Source organism: Diplotaxodon limnothrissa, linkage group LG3 (assembly GCF_057381915.1).
Source record: "Diplotaxodon limnothrissa isolate DT_005_m linkage group LG3, D_limnothrissa_male_GT1.1, whole genome shotgun sequence".
Lineage (NCBI taxonomy): Eukaryota > Metazoa > Chordata > Actinopteri > Cichliformes > Cichlidae > Diplotaxodon > Diplotaxodon limnothrissa.
In genome coordinates this window covers 60,374,452-60,396,293 of record NC_140598.1, presented here as the reverse complement: position 1 = coordinate 60,396,293, position 21,842 = coordinate 60,374,452, and the positions used below count along the sequence as shown (strand labels likewise).

Genomic DNA, 21,842 nt, shown 5'->3' with positions numbered 1-21,842 from the left:
AGTGACGTTTCTCTGTTTGAGGCCCAGGTCTGACCGGGCAGTCTATGGCTCAGCAGTCCTTTGGTGCCTTTGAACCCATCGAGTTTTGAGATTCAAGTGGTGTGTGTGAGAAAGAGAAGCACAGACAGCAAGAGAAAGAGAGACAGGCGGTGAGAGAGAAGTGCACTTTTCCTTTCCAGGAGAAGCAAATGAGAGCAAACAACAACAGGGGTTAAGGAGAAAGACAATATGGCTTTTCCATGTCTACAGATGTAGACGTTTCATCTTTGATTCTTTGTAATATTAGAATTATGTAATCGCTCAGTTTCAAGTCCATTATCACCTGTTCACACTGCTCATATTTACATTTATATGTACATCGGCAACAGCTCTCATCCTGAGTTACTCATTATAAGAAGTCTATACCAACACTGTCATATGATTTCTGTCCTGCAGCTCTCTCTGTGCATAACAGGTCTCTCTCACATGCTTGGACATAAAGTTATATTTCTCATAAATCTCTGAAGTCTCTCTCACGTCACAGCTCGTATTCAAAGGCATTTGGCAGTAGCCACTTTGCACTGATTCCAGTAGTTTTCAGGTTTTTTGGAGGATGCAAAATGGTATCGAACATTTTCATATCGAACTTTCTTCACACCTAGCCAGCGGTGCTGGTGATTTAAACATGGTAAAGCTGGAGATCTCCTCTTCTAGTCTTTTCATTCCTTCCCCCAACCCATCCCTCAGACCCTCCTCCACCTCTTCCCCCTCCCCTGACTCTCTCTCTCCCCCCTCAGACCTCACTCTCTCCCGCTCCCCCGTCCTTCTGTCCAGCATATCTGGTGATAGAAATTCAGGGCCAAGCCTCCTCCCGCTGCCGCTCGTGTTGCAGTTGGCGTACAGAGAATTCCCATGGCCGTTGCTGGAGTTGCTGCTTATCAGAGTGTCGCTGTAACTGTGCCCACCGTTTCCATGGTTGCTAAGGAGCGTGGTTGTTGTGGTCGAAGTCGCCGTCCCGTTTCGTTTTTCCGCCATCCGGAATCCATCCGAGAAAAGGCTGGAGCTGCTGGGAGATTGAGGAGTGGCCGAGGAACCCAGCAAGTCCCGCCCCTTTCCCGATGACAACGAATTATCTGGCAGGTTGCGGGCAATCCCACACCGCCGTTTCACAAAGAAGATAAGGACGGCGACAAAACTTAAAACTAGTAAGATGGCAAATATGTACAAGGCCAGGATATGACGACCTTCGGATGTTGATACTTTTTCGACACTGGGAGCTTCTAGTGTCAGGTAATAGGCTGCTCTGCGGCAAGGGGTGGGGTCTCTGACTGCCGGCCCCCCCTCCTAGATGAGAGAAATAGCACAGACAAAAAAAAGTCCTTATTTTCAAAAAAAAAAAAAAGCAAAAACAACAAAAAATGACAAAAGGAAAGCAAACACAGGCCTGCCTCGTAGCTTCATACCTGGCACGTGCAGACATAGTTTCCCAGATTGTCGTCAGTGACAACCACCTCCAGGTCAGAGTTGTGCTGCCTGGTGTGTCTGTGGGGAGGATACTCCCAGCTACAGGGCCGAGGGGACAGCTGGACGCACGACAACAAGAGGCGCAGGCCCCGGAACACTTGCAGCACTTGGGGCGACGGATTGCAGCGACCTAGAGCGGAGGGCGAGAACGGAGACGGCGAATAGCTGATTAACAACAGCAGAGGCATTTTCACTCACAATCACACTGGACAGCGACGATCACGTTATCTTAAATGAAAGTATAAACTTACCTTCTGCTACATTACACTTTTTTAAGGCAGCGTCTACCACATCACCGGGACCGGGCCTGCACACAAGGGCAAAATTGTAACATATTATATGTTATAAACGCTTCTTACATATAGCTCAATTTTCTGTATTACATTTCCATTTTTTTTTCCTTAGGAAAACATTGGTACACGAAAGTATTGCTGGAATAAAAATGGGTCACTGTGGTATTTTATAACCTTATACAGCTGCTGCCTGCCTTTCATTTCCATTTTTCTGGAAAATTTCCAATTCATTGTGATATTCCTGTAGTACTCACTCTTCTGTTGTTTGCTTGCAGGCTTCCTCCTTTGTGCTCCACACACAGCCCAGTCCTCTGGCTCTGGCGCACACCTCACAGCTGCGATACAGAGCGCAGCCTTCAGCTTGGACACGAGCCAGAGACAGAGGGCTGCCCACCAGAGCGTGGCCCTGCAAACACGGAGAACAGTTGCAGAATCGCTGAGAAATGGAACGAAGCACGGCTGTGCTTATAGTATGTGTATGTACACGCACGTGCGCTCTACCTTGTGCAGTAATATATTGTTAACAGGTTCCTGTGATGTGAACAGAGGAGTCTCCTGCAGTAAGGTGACATTCTGGCCCACTACTGCCACCTGGTGGAGCTCCCCACGGTCTGCAACACATTTTTTTATTTATTTTTATTTATTTAATTATTTCACATTCGTGTCACAACTTCTAATACAACTTGTGAAAGTTTAGGTTTTTATCAATTTTGCATTGACTTCAGTATTTAATTTCTAAGGACCATTATCTTTATCTGTATCTTAGTTCAGCTTTAGGGAGCTGCCTACATTAACTACAATTTTAAACGCACTACAATTTCTATATCCTCCTGTCGTCTCTATTGTCTGATCTCTCACCTGTTCCTAGATACAGCACTGCTGCCCTCCGCTCCTCGCTGCCGTCCTTCAGATTTACAGCCAGTTTGGTGTAACTGATTCCCTTTCGAACCAGCAGGGATGCTGCAGTCACACTGTTCTCCATCAGAGGGTGGTCTCTCACAAATGTCAGCACCTTGTCAGGAAGTTTTAGCGAGGACTCAAAGCCCTCAGCCTTTAATGCACTGTTTAAACACTATTATAAAGAAAGGAAAGGGTGTGTCTTAGTAATTTATGGTAGTAAAGTCAAATAAAATGCATGCATGGTACATTTAAAGTTTGAACTTCCAGAGGGCTTCACAATATTTCATATGTGCCTCCTTTAAAATGTGAAGATATCATGTTTTTAGAAATAACTAAGGTATAAATTTAACCTGGAATTTATTTTCATCTATTATTTTTTAATATATACAGCTGAGAACTCTTGCAAAACCAAATGTTATAAAGTCTATACATCCGCCTCATCAGAGTTCACATTATAAATGCACTGGATGAAGATTTGTGGAACTAAAATCTGAACAGAGGATTGAAAATCAGCCTGTACTTGAATAGATGGCTAAAATTAAGATAAACAGATGGCTGTACTTTTGAACATGTGTGCCACCCTGTTAAATATAACTGTTAAAATAAATATATGTACACCAAACATATTCACTAACTTCTCACAGATTAAAGAAACTGTGTTTTTACGCTGACCTTTTGGGAAAAGGTCAGAGTAAAAGAGTATCTTTGGATCATATCCAGAAGGACACGTTGCTAATAAAAGAGAACAAACCTCATTTAACCTCAGTTTTAAATGCCAAACAGATCAAGTATTTTTGGCAGGATAAAAAAATATTGGACCAAACAAGTTACGCCTTGGATCAAAGAAATGATTCCTAAACATCCACTAGAGAAATTCACATAATGTCTCCTCCTTTCTGAACTTTAAAGAGGATGTTCAGTGTAAACCAAGCATTATTTAGATTGTAAAATCTTCTACAACAACAATAAATCATCCGTGATGTTTGCGGGCTGCCATATTTAGATTCAGAAAAGCAGTGTAAATCATCAAAAATGTGAAAGTGCAGTTTAATACCTGGCCAGGCCGCGGTGAGGGGATCGGCTCATGATTGATCCAGTTGTCGCAGCTTTTCTTCAGCTCTTTAAATGGACCATCCAACACTTTGCTGATGTCAGACAGGCTGAAAACACACACGGCCGACAGGTCTACTTGCTCCCTGTGAGGAAGGGAAAATAAATGTTTAGCATGATGCTAAGTATGGAAGGAAAAAGCTCATTTTTTAAAAAGAGTAAAATCACATCTTTTTTTTGGAAAATAAGCATGAAGCTACAGCAAGTAAACAGCTTCATGCTTATTTATACTTTTTATATCATGCAATTGAAAACTGTGAATGAGCCTGTATTGCACCATATCCACTGATAGATCATCTATATTTGTCTACAACAGAAGACAACAGCAAGAAACTACATTTCTAGTGTTACAATATCTCGTATGACCAAGGCTCTGCTCTGGCCTCTTGGTTACTCTTTGGCTTACCACTGGGAGGTGAACAGTCCATAGAAGTGTGTGCTGCTGGGGTCGCCTGGAATATGTTGCATGGTGAAAACATCAGTTAGGACGTTATAGCGCTGGCCGCTGGGCTTGTCCTCGCATACCAGCTGAGCCTTGAGAAAGGTGGTCCAACGTCGCTGCAGAGTCTTCATCCCTCCCACATCAGACTGAACAGACAGAGTTAATCTTAACAGGGATTCAATCATATATAGGGATCAATGATTCAGTCAAGACAGTGGGTTACCTTGCAGACCCGGGCCACCCTGGGTACTTTGACTTTGGTGTAGAAGTCATATTCTTTGGCCACCTCGTTAAAGAAGAAGTAGATTTTGTCATCGTCTCCTGTCGGGTTTCCTGCGGACTGCTCTATGAAAGCTGAGCTGACAAATTCTGGGTCTGAGAGAAAAAACACCCGCAGACACACAGTTCTAATTATCCTTGTGGGAAAGTGTGGGGTCAGCATGTGTGACTGTGGGCAAATGTGTCTCTTACCGCTGAGCCAGTTGATGGATCGTTCAGTTCGGATGCGCTCCTGCTCAGGGCCCGTTGCCCGGGAGATGTCGAAGAGTGTTCCCAGGAAGTTGCTGGTAGCTGCTGTGTAAAGGAGACCATCTAAAAGGCAAAAAAATGAGAGAAAGGACAACGTTTATTTTATATAAAGATATCAAGAGAGCTTAAAAACTCTTTTTTAAAATTTTCATTTTGACCAGGAAACTTAATCAGTCAATCACACACAGTGGTACTTACCTGCCATAATAGCTGTGTAATGCTGACTAGGCTCAAAAGGACACTTTCCCTTCCCTGACTCCATCCTCACCACTCCATCAACTTCTTCCAGAGTAAATGTAGTGGCATTCTGCAGAGAAGAGAAACAAAGGACTTATATTTCCTAATTAATTACAGGCTTTTCTGTCTGATCTCGTACAGATTGCTTATTGGCAACTTACACTGCTTCATTCATAATTCATTCATTATGAACTCCTAAAAATAGTTACTGTGAGAAGGTGTTGCTGAAGCCTGGAAAAGTCTTTAGACCTCACTGCAGGTGGTGTATAAACGCATTATGGGTACAAGTGTGGGAGATCCATCTGCACTCATTAATGCTGCATGTGCAAACTCAAACCCATTATGTAACCATATTGTGGCTCGCCTGTCTGTATGTCTGTCTGTTTGAGCGGGGTCAGAGGTCATCATCATGCATCAGTCGCTAAACTACAAGCGCATGGACGCACTCACCAAGAAGGCACACTGAGGGTCGAAAGCATAGGTGCCGCACACATAGATGCGACCATCTCCCAGGAACTCCAACAGTCGGATGTAGTTCCTGCAGTCGCCCTGCAGGGGGAGACAAACAGTAAAAAATAAAGGCAACATAGAAGGCAAGATACTGTATCCATTTTAAGCTCGGTTTAACAATCAGGACATACAGCAAATATGTTCATAATTACACATGTTTAATAAGAGTTAAATTCACATTGGATTAAGAATGATTTCACTGAGTGAAAAAGGGCAATAGGTATGTTATATGATAAAATAGTCTTGGTCTACACTGATATATAAATAAGTTTCGTTATAAACATTAACTTTCTGCCTTTTTTTATTCTTCTTGTTGCTGAACACCAAATGATTAATGATTTTCAAAAATGTTTTGAATTTTGAGACAAAAAGGTGTTTTCTTCATGAGCCGTTTTAAAGAGTTTAAAGGGTAAAGAGTTCCGTTTTGAACAACAAAACAGGAAATTGGAGATGCCTCGCTGCTGGAGGTGACACCTGAGATTCCCACTGCTATCAGCCGAGGCCTCACACACACACACACACACACACACACACACACACACACACACACACACACACACACACACACAGGCATGAAACTTGAGATCATCCACTTTCATGCATGACACCAGATTACACATATATTTGAGCACACTTTATTTTTCTTTCCTTATTGTCACACATCAGAAGCTGTTATGGAAAAACACCCTCACTGTCCCATGCCAGTTACCAAGAAACCATGACGTAAGCAATTTCTACTAAGCTCTGTGTGTGTGTGTGTGTGTGTGTGTGTGTGTGTGTGTGCCATCCTGGATGAGCTCCAGGCCTGATTCACCTCCCCAGAGACCTGATCCTCTCTGATGCACAGATCGTGTCACTCAAACCAGCCCTCCATGCTGGTACAGCTCCACGTGAGTTGGACAGAGAGCCAAAAAAGAGAGCGAGAGAACAAGAGAAAGACAGAAGTGGAGCTCAGGCTGGTAACAAAGGGATCAGCCTGGGATTAGCTATTTCATTGGCCCCAAATTAACCCCATTCATACTAATAAGCTTCATTCACAATCTGGCATGGGGGTGGCTCGAATGGCTCTATTCTATTCTGTTTGATTTTATTGAATTCTTTTGTACTCTTGATTAAAATGGCCTCCAATTATACATCTTTCATAGTAAAAACTTTAATGACTTTGGTGCGCAACGCAGAAATAAAAAGTCCTGCCACCTAAACATCTAAAAGCTTTTCATGCTTGCTGACATTTACCTGCTCAAAGCAATCTCCTGGTAATTACTGATGTATGTGTGTGAGAGGACATGGTCCAACTTTTTTTTCCTGACCTCATGCTCCGCGCTCACCCTCCATTATCTCTTTCTGTCCAGCACTTTTCTCACTGCTTCTCTTCTGCAGACTTTCTCCTTGCAAGCACTTCCACAACAGTTTTGACAGTGCAGCATATCCAGTGATGCTACTGTAGTACCTGAAGTAAATTAAGTAAATATTGATTGACAGGGGTTGTTTTCGTCTTTCCCTCAAAGCCTCAGCTTAATTTGATTTAATTTGAATTATATAGCACCAGATTGAAACAATAGTCATCTTAAGCCACTCTATATTATAGGGTTATAAACAGTAACCGAATCTCCAACGATCCACTTTGAGCAAGAACTTGGTGACAGTGAGGAGAAAAAAACTCCCTCTGAACCTGAAGATGACACATTAGTGCAGTTTTAGTGTCTTTCAGCTGAATGACAGACAACTAATTATGAGTAAGGACTCGGCAACAGCAGGAAGGAAAAACGTCCTTTTCACAGGAAAGAACCTTCAGCAGAACTTGGCTCAGGAAGAGGAAGCCATGTGTTGTGACATGTTGGGGTGTTGGGGGTTACACCGGAAAAGATTCAAACTTACAAACCAAAAAATCCCAAGAAGCATTTAAGATTTTAGTATCAGTGAAGCAATAACTAGTAAAGTATGATGACTGTATACATGCACACCCACTACTTACTAAAGCTTTGACGTTTTCTTACACCTTATGATGAATGCGATGACAGAATTAAACTCAAGTCAGATCTTTTATCATATATCCACGTCTTTTCCTGTAATCCTGTAGTTAGTAATGTCCTGCTGATAGGAGTAAGCTATTACTAACGTGTCCTTATTTGTCTCTGAGTCTGCAGTTTTCACATGATTCACACACACACACACACACGGGCAGGTACTCTCTTGTTGAGTCTATTGTCTTGTCTCTGCAATCTTCATTTATTCTCCCCTGCACTTCCTCTTTCTCTATTGGTTCGACTCCCCTCCTGCGCCCCCTCCCCCACTTTTTTAAACCATCTGACTCACGTATATTCTTGTAATCAATGCCTTTGTAGAAAAAAACAACCCTTTCCTGGCTTTATCAGTCTATCACCTCCTTACAGTAGAGAACAGCAAACTGTGCTGATGATGTTTACGAAAAAGCAGGTCAAAACTAATTGCACTTCCTTCTCTTTTGAACCGCTGACCTTCCACTGGCTTTGTTTATCTTTGATTTGAGAGATTTTCTTCTGCTCTGATTCAATTTGGAGCATTATCCAGTCATTTAAGGACATCTTTTGTGTTTTTCACAGGCCGCACACTCCACTATGCCAGCAAAAGATCTGGTTCAGTCTGTTACTTTTTGTTTAAACCAATAAATCAGTCAGGTACAAGAAATGTAGATCAAGTGTGTGTTTCTGTGAGCAGTTTGGTCAGAGCAGAGTAACATGCTGACATGTACAGTGGAGTGGATAGTGCGCTCTAGTTGATCAGTTTCCGTAGTCAGTTACTGGACATCTGTGAGTCCACATCCACTTCATTCTGGGTTTTCATCTCTATCGCTCTCTCTCTTTATATACACACATGCACGCGAGCACACACACACACAGACACACACACCCCTACTGGGGCATTGGCATAAATCCCAGAACTTCCCATCCAATGCCCAACAGCACAGGTTTGTAAAGCACACACAAAGACACACAAATGTACGGCACAGCACAAAATAAAAGCAGAGACATGTGACATCTAAGTCTTTGGTGATATATATATATATATATATATATATATATATATATATATATATATATATATATATATATATATATATATATATATATATATACATATATATAAGCACTAACCTCCTCTTTGTCTACATTGGTTTCTCTTAATGAAGACCTAGACTTTGTTGCATGCATCAAAATCTTTACAGCTTCAATCGAGGACCATGCGCTTAGTCATGTGCACCATTCATGTATATATGGGTGGAGTATGAATGGACTCCTATACATATTATTGGTATATCTGATAAATGCATTGTCTCCTCAGTTGCAAAGGCTGGGATTCGTCATAGCTTATTATTAATACCTTCTAGTCCACTGTGTTTATGTTTATCCAGCAATCTTTGTAAAACAGTTAAGCCAGATATTCTCATTTACATAGCAACTCAATTAATATTAGAAACGATCAGCGTAGTTCATGGACATTCAAATGGTTCATTAGATTTTATCTGGGTACGACTGAGCTGAGTTCCTGCAGGAAGTACAAGTTTCAGTGCTGGCTGTGTTTTCCAGTCTGTTCTTGGGTTTCAAACAGCAACAATGGAAGTCAAAGCCACATTTCAGAATAGCAAGATTTAAGACAGTACTACAATTTTGCATTAACACCAGTTTGGCTGAACTACACAAAAACAACACACAAGCAGCACACATGCACTGTTCTCACCTCTGTCTTTCCCTTTCCCTCACATGACTTCCTCTTGTCGTCTGAGACGTCCCAAATAATCTGCAGGAAGAAAGAAGATACACAGACGTAGTAAGTCTGTCAGTTTTCTTATACACAAAGATAATACAGGCTTTGGCAGAGAGCACCAAATACAACACAAAATACATTTAATGCTTTAAATCCACAGCTGTACACCGCTGTCGATCAAAACACGCACTGTTAGAAAGAGTTTCACTTGTTTGCTGGTAGGTAGCATAACAACAGTAACTGCAGTGACTCCAGACACGCTAACACAAGTATGGGACAAGTTTGACTATTATATGGACGTATGCGACGGGGGACGTATATATCCTGATTCTTTTTGATACACCCTGTATTCAGTGGTTTAATGCTGCTGCCTGGTTACTCACACACTGGCACTGTGCCTACCTTTAATGGTTTTTTTTCATTGAGCTTCTTGGTGTCTACAGCCAGTATGGCATCCCTGGCACCCAGGAACAGCATGCCCGATGAGCGGTCCAGCAAGAAGGTGCTGAAGTTTGCCACATCGCCGAAAGTCTCCGAACCCAGGATGGTGTCTGTCAGACAGAGGGGGTGAGAGGGGGTGATATATGTCAATAACAGGATCTAAATGAATTTGGAAAGACACACTCAGAAAACAGGGCTTGGAAAAAAAATACATCTGTTCGCTGCCTCCTTGACCCATGTAACTGTGGAAACAAATGGTTGACAGGATGAGATTAAGCAAACACCATATTCCCAGCAAGAAGTTCTAAAGAGATAAAGGGATGGAGGGATGAGAATAGGAAGGGAGAGATGAGCGTAACCCGTGTTTCACACTGTCCTCTTACACAATCAGAGCAGCAGATTAATTCCTAATCTCTCTGAGACTTTTTCATCGTTCTTTTCACTCGATGTTTACCGCCATTTTTCTGCCCTTCTCTCTCTGCAGTGATATACTGTTTACAACAAAGGCATCTTCCAACTCTTCCGTCCTTCCTTGCAGCTCTCTGGAAACAACCTTCTGTTTGCCTCCTTTTTAAACGCCGTCCTCGTTCAAACGCAAATCCACTGCAGAGGAGGAAATACAACAAACTAAATTATGCATAATCATAATGTATAATACATAACTGATTCATCTTCTACATAATACATGGTGTGTAATATCAGCCATAATTCTCTCCTTAATCTAAAAACTATCAAATGAATCAAATCCCCGAAGCTTTTAAATTGTGTTCCAGCTCTTGTTTGCTCTCTCACTCAGTCACTCTCCCTCCCACTCTTTCAGCTCTAGGACAAAGCGTGTGTGTGTGTGTGTGTGTGTGTGTGTGTTTGTGCGTGTGTTTGTGCGTGTGTGCGTACTGATGTCCCAGCTGCTGAGAGGAAAGAGCACAGCTGTGTGCTGAACTTCTTTTGAGTACTGGTGAGCGATTGTGTGTGTTTGTGTGATTTAGCAGTTTTTTTAAAGTCCTCCAATGTCACCCTTTTTTAGCCTCACGAAGAAAGCCAGACACGGCTTCGCCTCCAAAGAAGGCGGGGCCGGCGATTGGTTTCGACGTCCCTATCAAAGACACAGGAACACAAAATAAAGAAGCGCCATTGCACCACAGATGACAAATCAGATGACAGATAAATGCTAATGAGTGCAGCATGTGGTGTTAATTTAACCTCAAACAAACTAACAAGAGCAAACCAGATAATGTGCATTACTCACTGCACTTGCACAATTAAACAATTAATGAATCATGACTAATGACTAACAACAGAACCAACTCCCATGTTTGTTCACAGGGCAGACGTGGCTTTATAATATGAGAAACTGTATTTATCACCTATATACACACATTTACTGTCAAACTCAACACCTAGCACCTAAAATCTAAAGAAAAGGTGTCCAACATAAAGCCTGGGGGCCATAATCGGCCCTGCAAAGACTGCAATTCAGCCCGTTAGAATGCTTTGGAAAACATGAAGGAGTGCAAGGAGTTTTTGAACTGTTAACTGTATTTTCATAGTTGTTACTAGAGATGGACCGATCCGATATTACGTATCGGTCCGATACTGACCTAAATTACTGGATCGGATATCGGCGAGAAATAAAAAATGTAATCCGATCCATTAAATATCAAAAAAGCACCTCACAAACTCGTCTCATAACCGTAGCACGTCGGAGCAGTGTGGTCACGTGATACAGCGGCTGTGTGTATTTGTAGTCTCGCTACCAAACCAGCATTTCATCTCCGAGGAAGTTATCCCAGAGAGAAGTAAAGCAAGTGTGTAAGTTCCTCTCTGAATGTTTGTAAAGCATTCCCGCCTTAAGCTTAACAACCGATATATGGAGCAAGTGCCTCTCTCTCTCTCTCTCCTGCTGCTACTTCATGAAACTGCTTAATGATCAGCTGATCGGCTTTTCTGTCGCGAGTCCGTGTCTCTTGTTTGTTTTTGGCACACTTTGCACCAGAAAGAGGAAACCAGCGGCTGAACAACAGCAGCATGTTTAAGCTTGATCAGCTGTTGTTAGAATTTATTTAATATTACTTTCTACTCCAGGATCTTTTTCTACGTAGCTGACGCTGGTAACTGTGCAGGGGCGGATCTAGCAAAGTTTAGCCACGGGGGCCGATAGGGCATTAACAGGGAAAAGGGGGCACAAAGACATACTTTTCTTTCTTATTCTCATTTAAAATGTCTAGCTTTTAATAAATAATTATCTGACAGCCAAAGTTTTAATTTGATGTAAAATATATAGAAGTCCATTACTGTATATAGTAACTGTTAAGTCTAATATACCCTAGTAAGCTATAGTACTTTTTCCTTTGGGAAAGTACCATCTGTGAATTCTGCAATTCTGTTGAAGAAAGATGTTGAATCTATTTAATTATTCTTGAAAAAATAATTAATTTCTGTGCATTTTTTTTTCACACTGCATCAAATTAAAGTTGATTGCATCGATTAAGCATCACAAAGTGGAGGGTGGAGGGTGGTTCCCTATTTTTTATTTTTTTTTGCTGGTAGTTTGCAACCCTATTAGTTAGGTTGCTTAATATTTCTGCTAAGTACTCTTTAAAATACCAGAATAGGAAGGATGGAGCAGGTTTAAGTTTATTAGATTGATCAGTGTTGCTGAACTATGAAATATTTTGGGCGCAGTGTACTTTTTACACACAGGTATAACAGAATAGCTTTAGTGCTGTTGTTTATTTAAACTTGAGTATGAACTTATACAAAATGCAGCAAGATATTAAAAAACAGTTTTATTGATTAAAAAACACACTATATCGGATTCATATCGGTATCGGCAGATATCCAAATTCATGATATCGGTATCGGTATCGGACATGAGTTACCAGAACTTCTTCTGTCATCTTACACATTTATCATGTAAAAAATTAGATGTTTTGTTGAATTTGCACTTCTTTTTCTTATATTAAGAGTTAAACTTAAATGACCATCATTTATGTCTGGTTTAAATGAAAAGTTTGTTTTCAAATGTCGAATCTCCAGCTAAGCACACATCTATTTCTTTAAAAAATCATGTGAATAACTTGAATATTCAGTGGTCTTAGGCTCAGAAAAATGATTGGAAAGCCTCTGGACTGCCCAGTCCACATCTTGAAGTTTCCTTGTGAACGGCACTGAACACAACACCTGTAGCCTTTCTGTAAATATGCTGAATCAGTGAGTTAAATGTGGTGTGACAATACAATAATACAATACCTGATGTTTGAGCCCTGACTGCAAGATAAGATGGCACTAAAACATAGAGTAGCAGCAGCTCAAGCACAGAAAAGTCAGCTAACTGACACAGAACAGCCTGCTACAATCTCTCTGAAATCCCTCACAGTTTACTATGTTTACATTGTTTGCCATTTATGTTTACACTGCCTGTTCATTGCCTGCAATTTTATACAATTCATGCACTATACAAACCCTCAAAAGCTCCCACAATGGAAGTAAAGAGAGCAGCATTTATGGAACGTATAGTATAGATAGTGAATATTGCAACTGTATTATATTAAAGTTCCAGCGAATTACGATGGTTCACAGTAGCATCTGAATTCTAATTTAAAAAGCTTTCTTCAGAACAACTTCTGTGGCTGCAATACAGGAAGTGATCCCTTCCTGTGTATGTATGTCAACATCTAAAGTTAACTAACTTTACCTGGTCTATAAATAAATGTGTACACCGCAGACCAGATAAGACTGAAAGCAGCATCACTTCTGATAATGAAACCAAACAAGAGATAACTGCGTCTGCATGCATGCTTCTCAGAAATACTGCATTACTTCCCCTTCAGTGAAAAGCCACCTCACCATCAAAATGGTCACGAACGTGCTTCAAATCTACGAACGCCACCATAAGAGAACAAGCAGCATTCCTTTGTGCATTTCTTACTTAGAAATTAGAACGATAGAGAGGAGAGAATAATAGCGCACAGCCTCTACTATTATGCAGGGAGGGCAGGTGACACTGGCAGATGTTAGAAAAATACAGAACAGGCAATGCAAACAATCTAAAGTACACAAAGATTTGTTTCTTTTCTATTTAGAGGTAATTTCAAATTGGTGATATACTCCACAAATTACGTAGAAGAAAGCATTCCTGGAGGAAAATCCTGCGAGGACCACAAATGGAGTTTGAAGGAACACGACGGCCAATTTGGCAGCTGTCGACTAAATGATTAAAACGAGAACAATCATTTTCTTTCTTGTTATAGTGGGTGGGACTACGTCAAGTCACTTTTATAAATGGCGCTCGGCGCTGACACGGTTTTCCACTTAGAGCTCATCTGGGTGTCCGTCTGTGTGGCATGGAAAAAAAAAGACCCCAACATGCTGACATCTGCTTGTAACTGAATCACAGACATTTTCACGTCCCCCCGCCTTGAATCCAGACTCCCTCATCCAGTCAGTCTGTGTCTGTTTCCTGTAACATTTCACATGAATGTCATTTCTCATTCACTAAGAAGCCATCTGTTCGGCTAAAAAAGCCTCCAGGCAGTCAACAAGCGAGAGCGGCACTGATTTGCTAGTGGAGGGTTAGCACTTCCTGAAAAGCAGCCAATATTAAGAAGGAGAGTGAGATCAATATAATAAAAGGAGACACGCACACGCACAAGCACACATGTGTGTTTATGTGTGAAGTGTTGCCCTTGATTAAAAGTTTTTTCTTTTGGAGTGTGGCGTCCTTCTTTTTGCTTTTACACCCCGAGCTACTGAAATAAACAGCTCCGCTCCTCAATCTGTCAGTCAAAGCTGGCTTCAAATGAAAGACGAGACAGGAGGCAATAAAGCATTAGAGACCTCTCCCTCTCGTTCTCACTTTGTCTCCTTTTTTATATTTGTCACTTCTCTTTATCTGCTCTGTCATCATCCACGTTTTTGTCACCCTGCAGCTTCATAGCACCAAAAGACCCCAATTCTTTAAACTCCCTGCGCTGCCTACTTCCTCCTGCTCGACTGATACATACACACAGAGAGACCCACACACAGAGCGAAGCAGACATGAGTGTTTGTGACAGAGGCCGAAGGCAAAGTCTGGAGAAATGTCCTTGTGAACTGGGAGACTCATGCACGTGGGTCCACCACCTGCTGTGCACCCTAATGTAGGGAGATGATTCCTAGAGCTACGCCATCTGCCCTTCTCACACACACACCTTCAAACCAATCCATCCAGAAACACACAGCAGAAGAGGCGCAACGAAATACTGTGCAGTTTCTTCTTTTTCATCCCATATTCGTCTTTTATCTTTACGATGGCATCGACATTTTTTTTCAAGGGTTTTATGAATACATTTGGTTTGACGTGTGTCACAGAGGGGAAAGAGGATGCTGCGCAGGTTAGGGTAAATGCCTCCTCTTTGACGGCAGGAGACTGCAGCGCACAACCTACCGCATCCCACTTCCTGTGTGTCATTGGAAAAGGACACATGTTGCAACAAACAACAGGAGGTCAGGATTTTGTGTGTTTAATCTTTCAAATCCATGTGTTGTGCTGTAGAATAAAGTAGATTAGCACACTAGAGGGTTATTAGAATGAGGCCTGTGTTTAACCACTGTACAGCTTCTTCACAGCGTGGGCACATTGCTACATTAATGCATTTTCAAGCAATTTCTTTTTTTTTAGCTCTGTTTTGCCCGTCATGACCTCCTGAGGAACACATCTGGCACTTTAACTCGTGTCTGGTGCTGAGCAGATACTCTGTCAGAACTGCCCGGGCTTCAAATAGCATGAACCTTCTGTGAGACTGAAATAAATGGCAAAGTTACAGGTTGGTTGTAAAGCACAAAAAGGACCAAAAGAGTGTAGAATAATCCTGTATTCTCAGTAATAGAGCTACAGTAAAAAAATTAATAAATTTCTGTAAACTTAGATGAATTTGCCAGCAGCAGTAAAAGATTAACAGCTTCTGTCGAGCAAATTTGGTAAAAATATAGATTTTCCTGTTAGATTGTTTTCTTTTAGTTAAGTGAAAAGCAGCTAAAGCGTTCTGACATTCTGTTTGATTTGTGTCCGCCCTGTACATCTGCAGCAGCACAGCGGTGCAGAGGTCAGCATCGTTGCCTCACAGCAAGACGGTTTCCAGTTCAAAGCTGTCCTTACTCTCCGTGTACCTGGTGGCCGCAGGTGGAGCTGTCAGACAGATAAAGCTTTGAGTCGTCTAAGACTAGAAAAGAGCTACACAAAGTTGATTTGTTTTCCAAGTGCGCTGGTGAATAATCACTTACTCGGTGTGTTGCAACTAATTTTCCACCTTTTTTTTAAAAGAAAAAAAGATCCATGTCTGCACCGTTACATTATATACAAAACTGTTCAAGAATGGTTTAATTAAGGTTCCAAACCACAAAAGTGCAAATAAGTACCCTCTGTCAAGGGCACAAAGGCAGGACTGAGTGAGGCTCACTAAGGTAATTTATGTCTTAACAGTGCACAGGGACCTGCTGATTATATCGTGATAATCATTTTTCTTTCCCCGCCACAAGCGCAGTCACACACAGAGATCTGATTATTTCTTAGAATAAAGGCCTTTATTCTCCTGTGTGGATAAATACATGTATACAAATATAAAAGTCGCAACCACTAAGGCTCATTTTTAAATGCTGAGATAAGTCGAATGTTACTGAAACCACACAGAAGATGCAGGTTTCGTCGAGGAATCGGGAAATGCACGTTAAAAAAAAAGATTCATATGATGCATCTAGAAAACCTGGTGACCTTAAACATGCTGGCAAAAAAATCACACCCTAAAATACAAAATTCTGTCCCCTGCCATGAATCATTCATTCATTATACATTAAACATGACAGAGAGACAGCCAGGGAGGGAGGCCGACACAGAGAGTGTGTGTGTGTGTGTGTGTGTGTGTGTGTGTGTGTGTGTGTGTGTGTGTGTGTGTGTGTGTGTGTGTGTGTGTGTGTGTGTGTGAGATGGGGGTATCCATTAAGAGTTTAATAAACTGGCTTTTGCTCTGGGGGACCAACCTTGACTGCAGGGCATTGTGGGACTGGACCAACCAGGAAGTGATAAATTATACACCTCCCTTGTTCAACTGTCAATCAAAACTGACGGGATGGAGAGAAGAGATGCAGAGAGGCGTACACACACAGGCTCCTGCCCCCACAGTCTCTCAACACACACACTCACGTGGAGTCGGCCCCTGCGGTGAGACAGGACACAGCTGCACGAACAACACAATCCCACACTCTGCAGAAACACACATTTATAGCACTATCATCCACTCAATGCCATTTTCCAATTTTCCAGCTGCTGTTTCCTCTGAATTGTTCTGCAGCAGTCAGGGGCAGACGCACTTCAAAGGTTAAAAAGGACAGACCAGATTTTGGCAGATTGTCCCATTGGGCAGCGCGCGCATCAGCCAGCTCCCCTGCTCCATGCTAGCACTTCAGTGTGCATTATGTTGAATGATAGCAGGCAGCCAGTGTCATCCAAAAGCAGACAACCATCATGTCTGTTACACGCAGCCATAAATCCTAACTGTTTGAGTGACAGAAATAATATGGTTAAGCTCAGTGTTGCCAGGTTTGATGCAGTACAAGCAGGTCAAGCAGGTCGAGCTGATGAGCTTTTCACCAGCGCACACCTAAACAACTGTTTTACAAATCTCTCTGCTTGCTTCTGTCAAAGAAATCACGAGAGAGGAATCCTGAATTGTAACTCCGAAGACCCGACCCCCATACAAGGTCATCGTCTACGCTGTAAGAGCTAAATCCATAAACATCAACCCAGTCATGTTGTTGGACTAAAGCACTGTTTTGCATCTCCCTGATGCAAACGTGCAGATTTTGTAAATACAATCTGGATAGTAGATGTTAGGATTGAGACAATAGAATTCCCTTGTTGGGGATTAACCCCAGTCAAAGTGATAAGTGACAGTTCCCCAGTTGCGGCAATTTTAGCTCAGTTCTCCATTGATGCTTTTTATTAATAGAAATATTATTAAGCTTATATTATGCATCTGATGTCCATGTATAACCAACACTGCATTCATGACCGGGCTTCTCTGCACTTTAAATTAATGTGCATACGTGTGCGGGGAACTGGCATCATTGTTAGATGTAGAGAAAACAGGAATCTATTTCTGACTAGAGGTACAAGGTGAATCAGCGAAGAGTGCAAGTGTTATGAATTAACACAACTAATTAATCAACTAATTACCAAAGATCGAAGGCTTCACTATTGAATGCAAATGTTTTTTAATGCTGAAAATGAAAAATAAATTGCTTGTTGCTGTGTTTTACTGTCATTAATTAACTTTTTTCCTGTGTTTAGGCCACACGTTGTGCATTATAGAGGTTAGCGGGTAGCGCTCTCCACTAGCCTCCTCTGCTGACCCGCCTGCGCCAGGGGATCAGTGATGCCACAGCAGGGATGATGGAACAATTGGACTATGAAGCAAATCGCCCAATCCTAGCAGAACTAAAACCTGTGGGGCGAAAAGCTTTTAAAAGCTTCATTTGTGGCACAATGGGTTCTCAAGCAGCTTCTATCAGATTCGGCTGTTGAGCAGTTCCTGTTTTTGGGTAACCACTGAAAATGTAGTTATGAATCTGTTATTCTTCTAGTTGTTACTGTAGCATGAATTCACTTTGCTGATATAAAATAAAGGCTAAATAATTCCACTTTGAAGCATTTCAAATATATTTCACAATAAGAAGCATCTACTTCGATTGTGCATGTGTGTGTGATGTTTGGTTAACCCCTTGTTATTGTTCCTCAGCAGCTCATTGTCCTTGTTTTGACTGATGACAGCAGTCGGCTATTCAGCCGTATCCTGTTTCAAAGAGGCGCACGTTAAAGTGATGGAGGCGGACAGCTCAACGCGGAGTGCTTCGGAATTTAAAATGAAAACGTAAACGTGTAAAGAGGAAAAGGCCGGCCCGCATCTTCGAGACCCCACGTTCGTCTCTGATGATGAAACATCACAGTCGAATTTGTTGGAAATGTGTGACAGAGATCAAAAGGCTTCGAGTCAAAGGCAGACAGACAATCCTCCTCTTGTACTCCTCTGTATTCGCTGTGAATTTCTGCCTTGTTTCAGATGTTAAATGGTCGCACAAGGGCACGAAGTCAGCGTGCCCAAAATATCCAGAGAAAGAGCTCATCATTCAGCTCTTATAAGCAGCAGTCACTACCGATTCAGCCCAAAGCTAAAAAGGCTAAAACCTAACAAGTGTGCGGCATGTTTTATGTATGGACGCAATTGTTGATTTCACTGAAAAGTTAATTTCACTGAAGTGCTTGCAGCTGCGGTTTGGTACTTTTACACGTGATCAGACAAAATCCAAAGAGACACGCTTACCGCGCACATTAGATCAAGTCTTTACCACCTGTAAGAGTAACAATGAGAAACGCCAATCTATTTCATATACATACAAGTTTGAGTCTATATAGTAAAATACACCGATTATTTAACAGATAAACTAATATAAAGAGTGACAATAGCTCAAACAAGCTGCAGAGGTCTTTTTCTAGCCGCCTGTTTTCCTTTGAGTTAGACATGATAGAGACGCAGCAGTGGGCTGCCTGCGCGTCTGTGAATTTCATCAAGTCAAATGTAACAGCTCGTAAGACATTTAACAGCTGCTATATTAAAATAAAAAGACCAATTTTGCCCCCGAAATGAAACAACTAAATGAAAAACGCAGTTCCGATCAGAGCGAAGTGTCGAGGTTTGCGTGACTGAGCTGAATTAATAAAGCGCATACTGAGAAACCCACAAAATCTTGGGGCCTTTAACGGTGACACGGCGTGTGTAACCGTTTTAGGAGCGGCTGCAAACATTTTACTCCTACTTGAGGTCACGCTGATGTGTTCTTTTTTTAAATTGTGTGTGAGTTTATCGACCTGCGTGCTACAGAAAACGAGCCTGCACTCCCCTACCGCAACGATGTAGGTAACTCATTCTGGTGAATATCAACCGAAGCTGTTTAGGCTTATCCTCTTTAGTTACAAATGAGAAAATTAGAAATATAATTGTAATTAAACAGTTAAGGTTTATTGCAATAATCTAACCTGAAGCTATAAATGTTAATAAATAGCAGGGAGACTCACAGGATTCAAGCTCTTCCTTGTTATAGTGTCAGGACTTGTCTACTAAGGATTAATAAACGATTCGCTAACGATTCCGTCCAGACATGATTTAACAATCCAGTCAAAAAATTGAGCTTAGAAAAACAATTTCAGTTTGTTCCAAACTTTTGACTTTCAAATAAATGAGTCTTTTATGGGATACAGACAAGAATTAAAAGCTTCTGATAAAACCACAGTGTTAGATCTTATATATTGCACCTTTAAACTCAGACTTGGGATAAACACAGATAATATTTCCCTCGCTAATGTGAAAACTTTATTCTTTTATCAATGTGCCTACCTTTTAGTTCATTTAGGTCATGTAGTTCCGTTATCTGGCCTAAGCTCATAAGTGAAGACATCAAAAAATGTGAAATGACCCTGACGCACAGCATCGGCCTCACCTTTCGGGTTCTCACTAAAACTCCCAAGGTCCATGTCAAGCAAAGGAAAGGCTGGGAAACGAGAAATGAGAACATGCAGTATGAAGGAATGACAAGAGCAGAAAATTAGTGAGAGACACGGGGAGAAGGAGGAGTACGGGTGAAGGTGAAGCAGAGGAGGTCCAAGGTGACAGTGACTGATCATCCACTTCATCACTTCATGCTCTGCTCCTCTTCTGCTTCTTTGGGGATTTTTTTTTATTGTTCCACTGTTCCTCTTGGGGTGGGATGCTGTGCGCATTTGTGTGTTTATACTTTGATGATTCTCTCCCCTCCTTCTCCCTGTTTCCAGCCTCCCACTACCTTTTCCCCAGTTTTCCCACTTTCTCTCCCACCCCCACCCTCTCTCTCTCTCGCTTCTCTCCCCCTGTCTCTCTCTCTCTGGCTCTGGGTGATAAGCAGTAGCACTACTAATCAGGCTTGCCCTAAATTCACCCATGCCCTGTAGGATTAGCATGTGTGTGTGCGTGCGTGTGTTGGTTTAGAAGTTGCATGCCGGCAGCATTCATCAGCTCTCACACGAGATGTGTGTACATACAGCCCAGTGTATATGTGTATATGTATGTGTATGTGCAAGAAAGAGTGAGAGCCTGTATGAATGAGTCACTGAGTCAACACAACCCTGCTATTTTTATCTTACAGTAAGACTGTACTGCCTCATTACATAACTTAAGAATCTCTTAATATCACTGATCATTTATTACATAAAAATAAAAGGCCTAAAATAAACTGCCTGCCTATGGAAAGGTGAAAGAATGACCCTGATAGGGCTCGTGAAAATAAAAGAAATCCACGACCTCTCAGCCTCCTGACACACCTGTGGTATCAGTTTGAAAATCCTCATTCTTCTTCCTACTCTTCTTGCATTCACAAGATTTTTCGAAAACTTGACCACTGACCTTGACTTTGAGGTCAACATAACTAAGATTCAAACTCATCCGAGACTTTTTAATAGATAGACCTATTTGTATGAATTAGTATGAATTTCAAAATCCTTTCTCGACTGGTTTTCGAGTTATCGCATTTGTAAACTTAAGCATCTATGCCGCCCATCCAGGGGGGAGACACTAATACCCCGTCAGCCTTTTACAGCTGAGGGGTAACAAAAAAGTCTGGTCTTGTATTTAATATCAACCCCCACAATCATTAAATTCAGAAAGAAACGTGGCTGGAAACTTGTGTTACCGCATGACGCAGTAACATCCTTCACACAAAGACAAGCTCACCTGCCTCACTGTGTTTATCTCTGGCCGGCGAACTCAGACTAAACAGTTAGAGACTCTCCAAAGCCAAAACAGAGCAGGAGCAGCCAAAATATCTGTCACACTAGAACAGTTGCTCTGGATCCTTTTTGGCTCGTCAACCCCTTAAACTGAGACAACATGTACTTGTGAAGTCACATAATTACATGCAAATCAGGAGCAGTTCAGAGTTTCCTTCACAAACTGCTTCATCTAAAGAATTTGTAAAGGTCTGCGCGACAGTGCTCGTGTCATGCTGTTTTTCCTCCTTCTGACTTCGAATGCGTTACTTGCTGCGCTCAAATGCAAGACGCTGTATCGCTATCA

The 21,842-nt window shown here is 41.7% G+C and overlaps 1 protein-coding gene across 1 annotated transcript in view; it reads right to left on the bottom strand.

The window, feature by feature from the left end:
- Positions 1-615: 615 nt before the first annotated feature.
- sema4f (sema domain, immunoglobulin domain (Ig), transmembrane domain (TM) and short cytoplasmic domain, (semaphorin) 4F) overlaps positions 616-21,842 on the bottom strand; it is a 54,812-nt gene continuing 33,585 nt past the window's right edge. The window contains exons 2-15 of the mRNA XM_085351030.1: positions 9,670-9,818; positions 9,241-9,300; positions 5,464-5,562; positions 4,975-5,083; positions 4,720-4,839; positions 4,472-4,623; positions 4,213-4,394; positions 3,751-3,892; positions 2,655-2,868; positions 2,298-2,407; positions 2,051-2,202; positions 1,755-1,810; positions 1,443-1,633; positions 616-1,323 (exon numbers count right to left, since the gene is read on the bottom strand). Coding sequence (XP_085207156.1) covers positions 616-1,323; positions 1,443-1,633; positions 1,755-1,810; positions 2,051-2,202; positions 2,298-2,407; positions 2,655-2,868; positions 3,751-3,892; positions 4,213-4,394; positions 4,472-4,623; positions 4,720-4,839; positions 4,975-5,083; positions 5,464-5,562; positions 9,241-9,300; positions 9,670-9,818 — 2,444 coding nt within the window. The remainder of the gene's footprint in view (positions 1,324-1,442; positions 1,634-1,754; positions 1,811-2,050; positions 2,203-2,297; positions 2,408-2,654; positions 2,869-3,750; positions 3,893-4,212; positions 4,395-4,471; positions 4,624-4,719; positions 4,840-4,974; positions 5,084-5,463; positions 5,563-9,240; positions 9,301-9,669; positions 9,819-21,842) is intronic.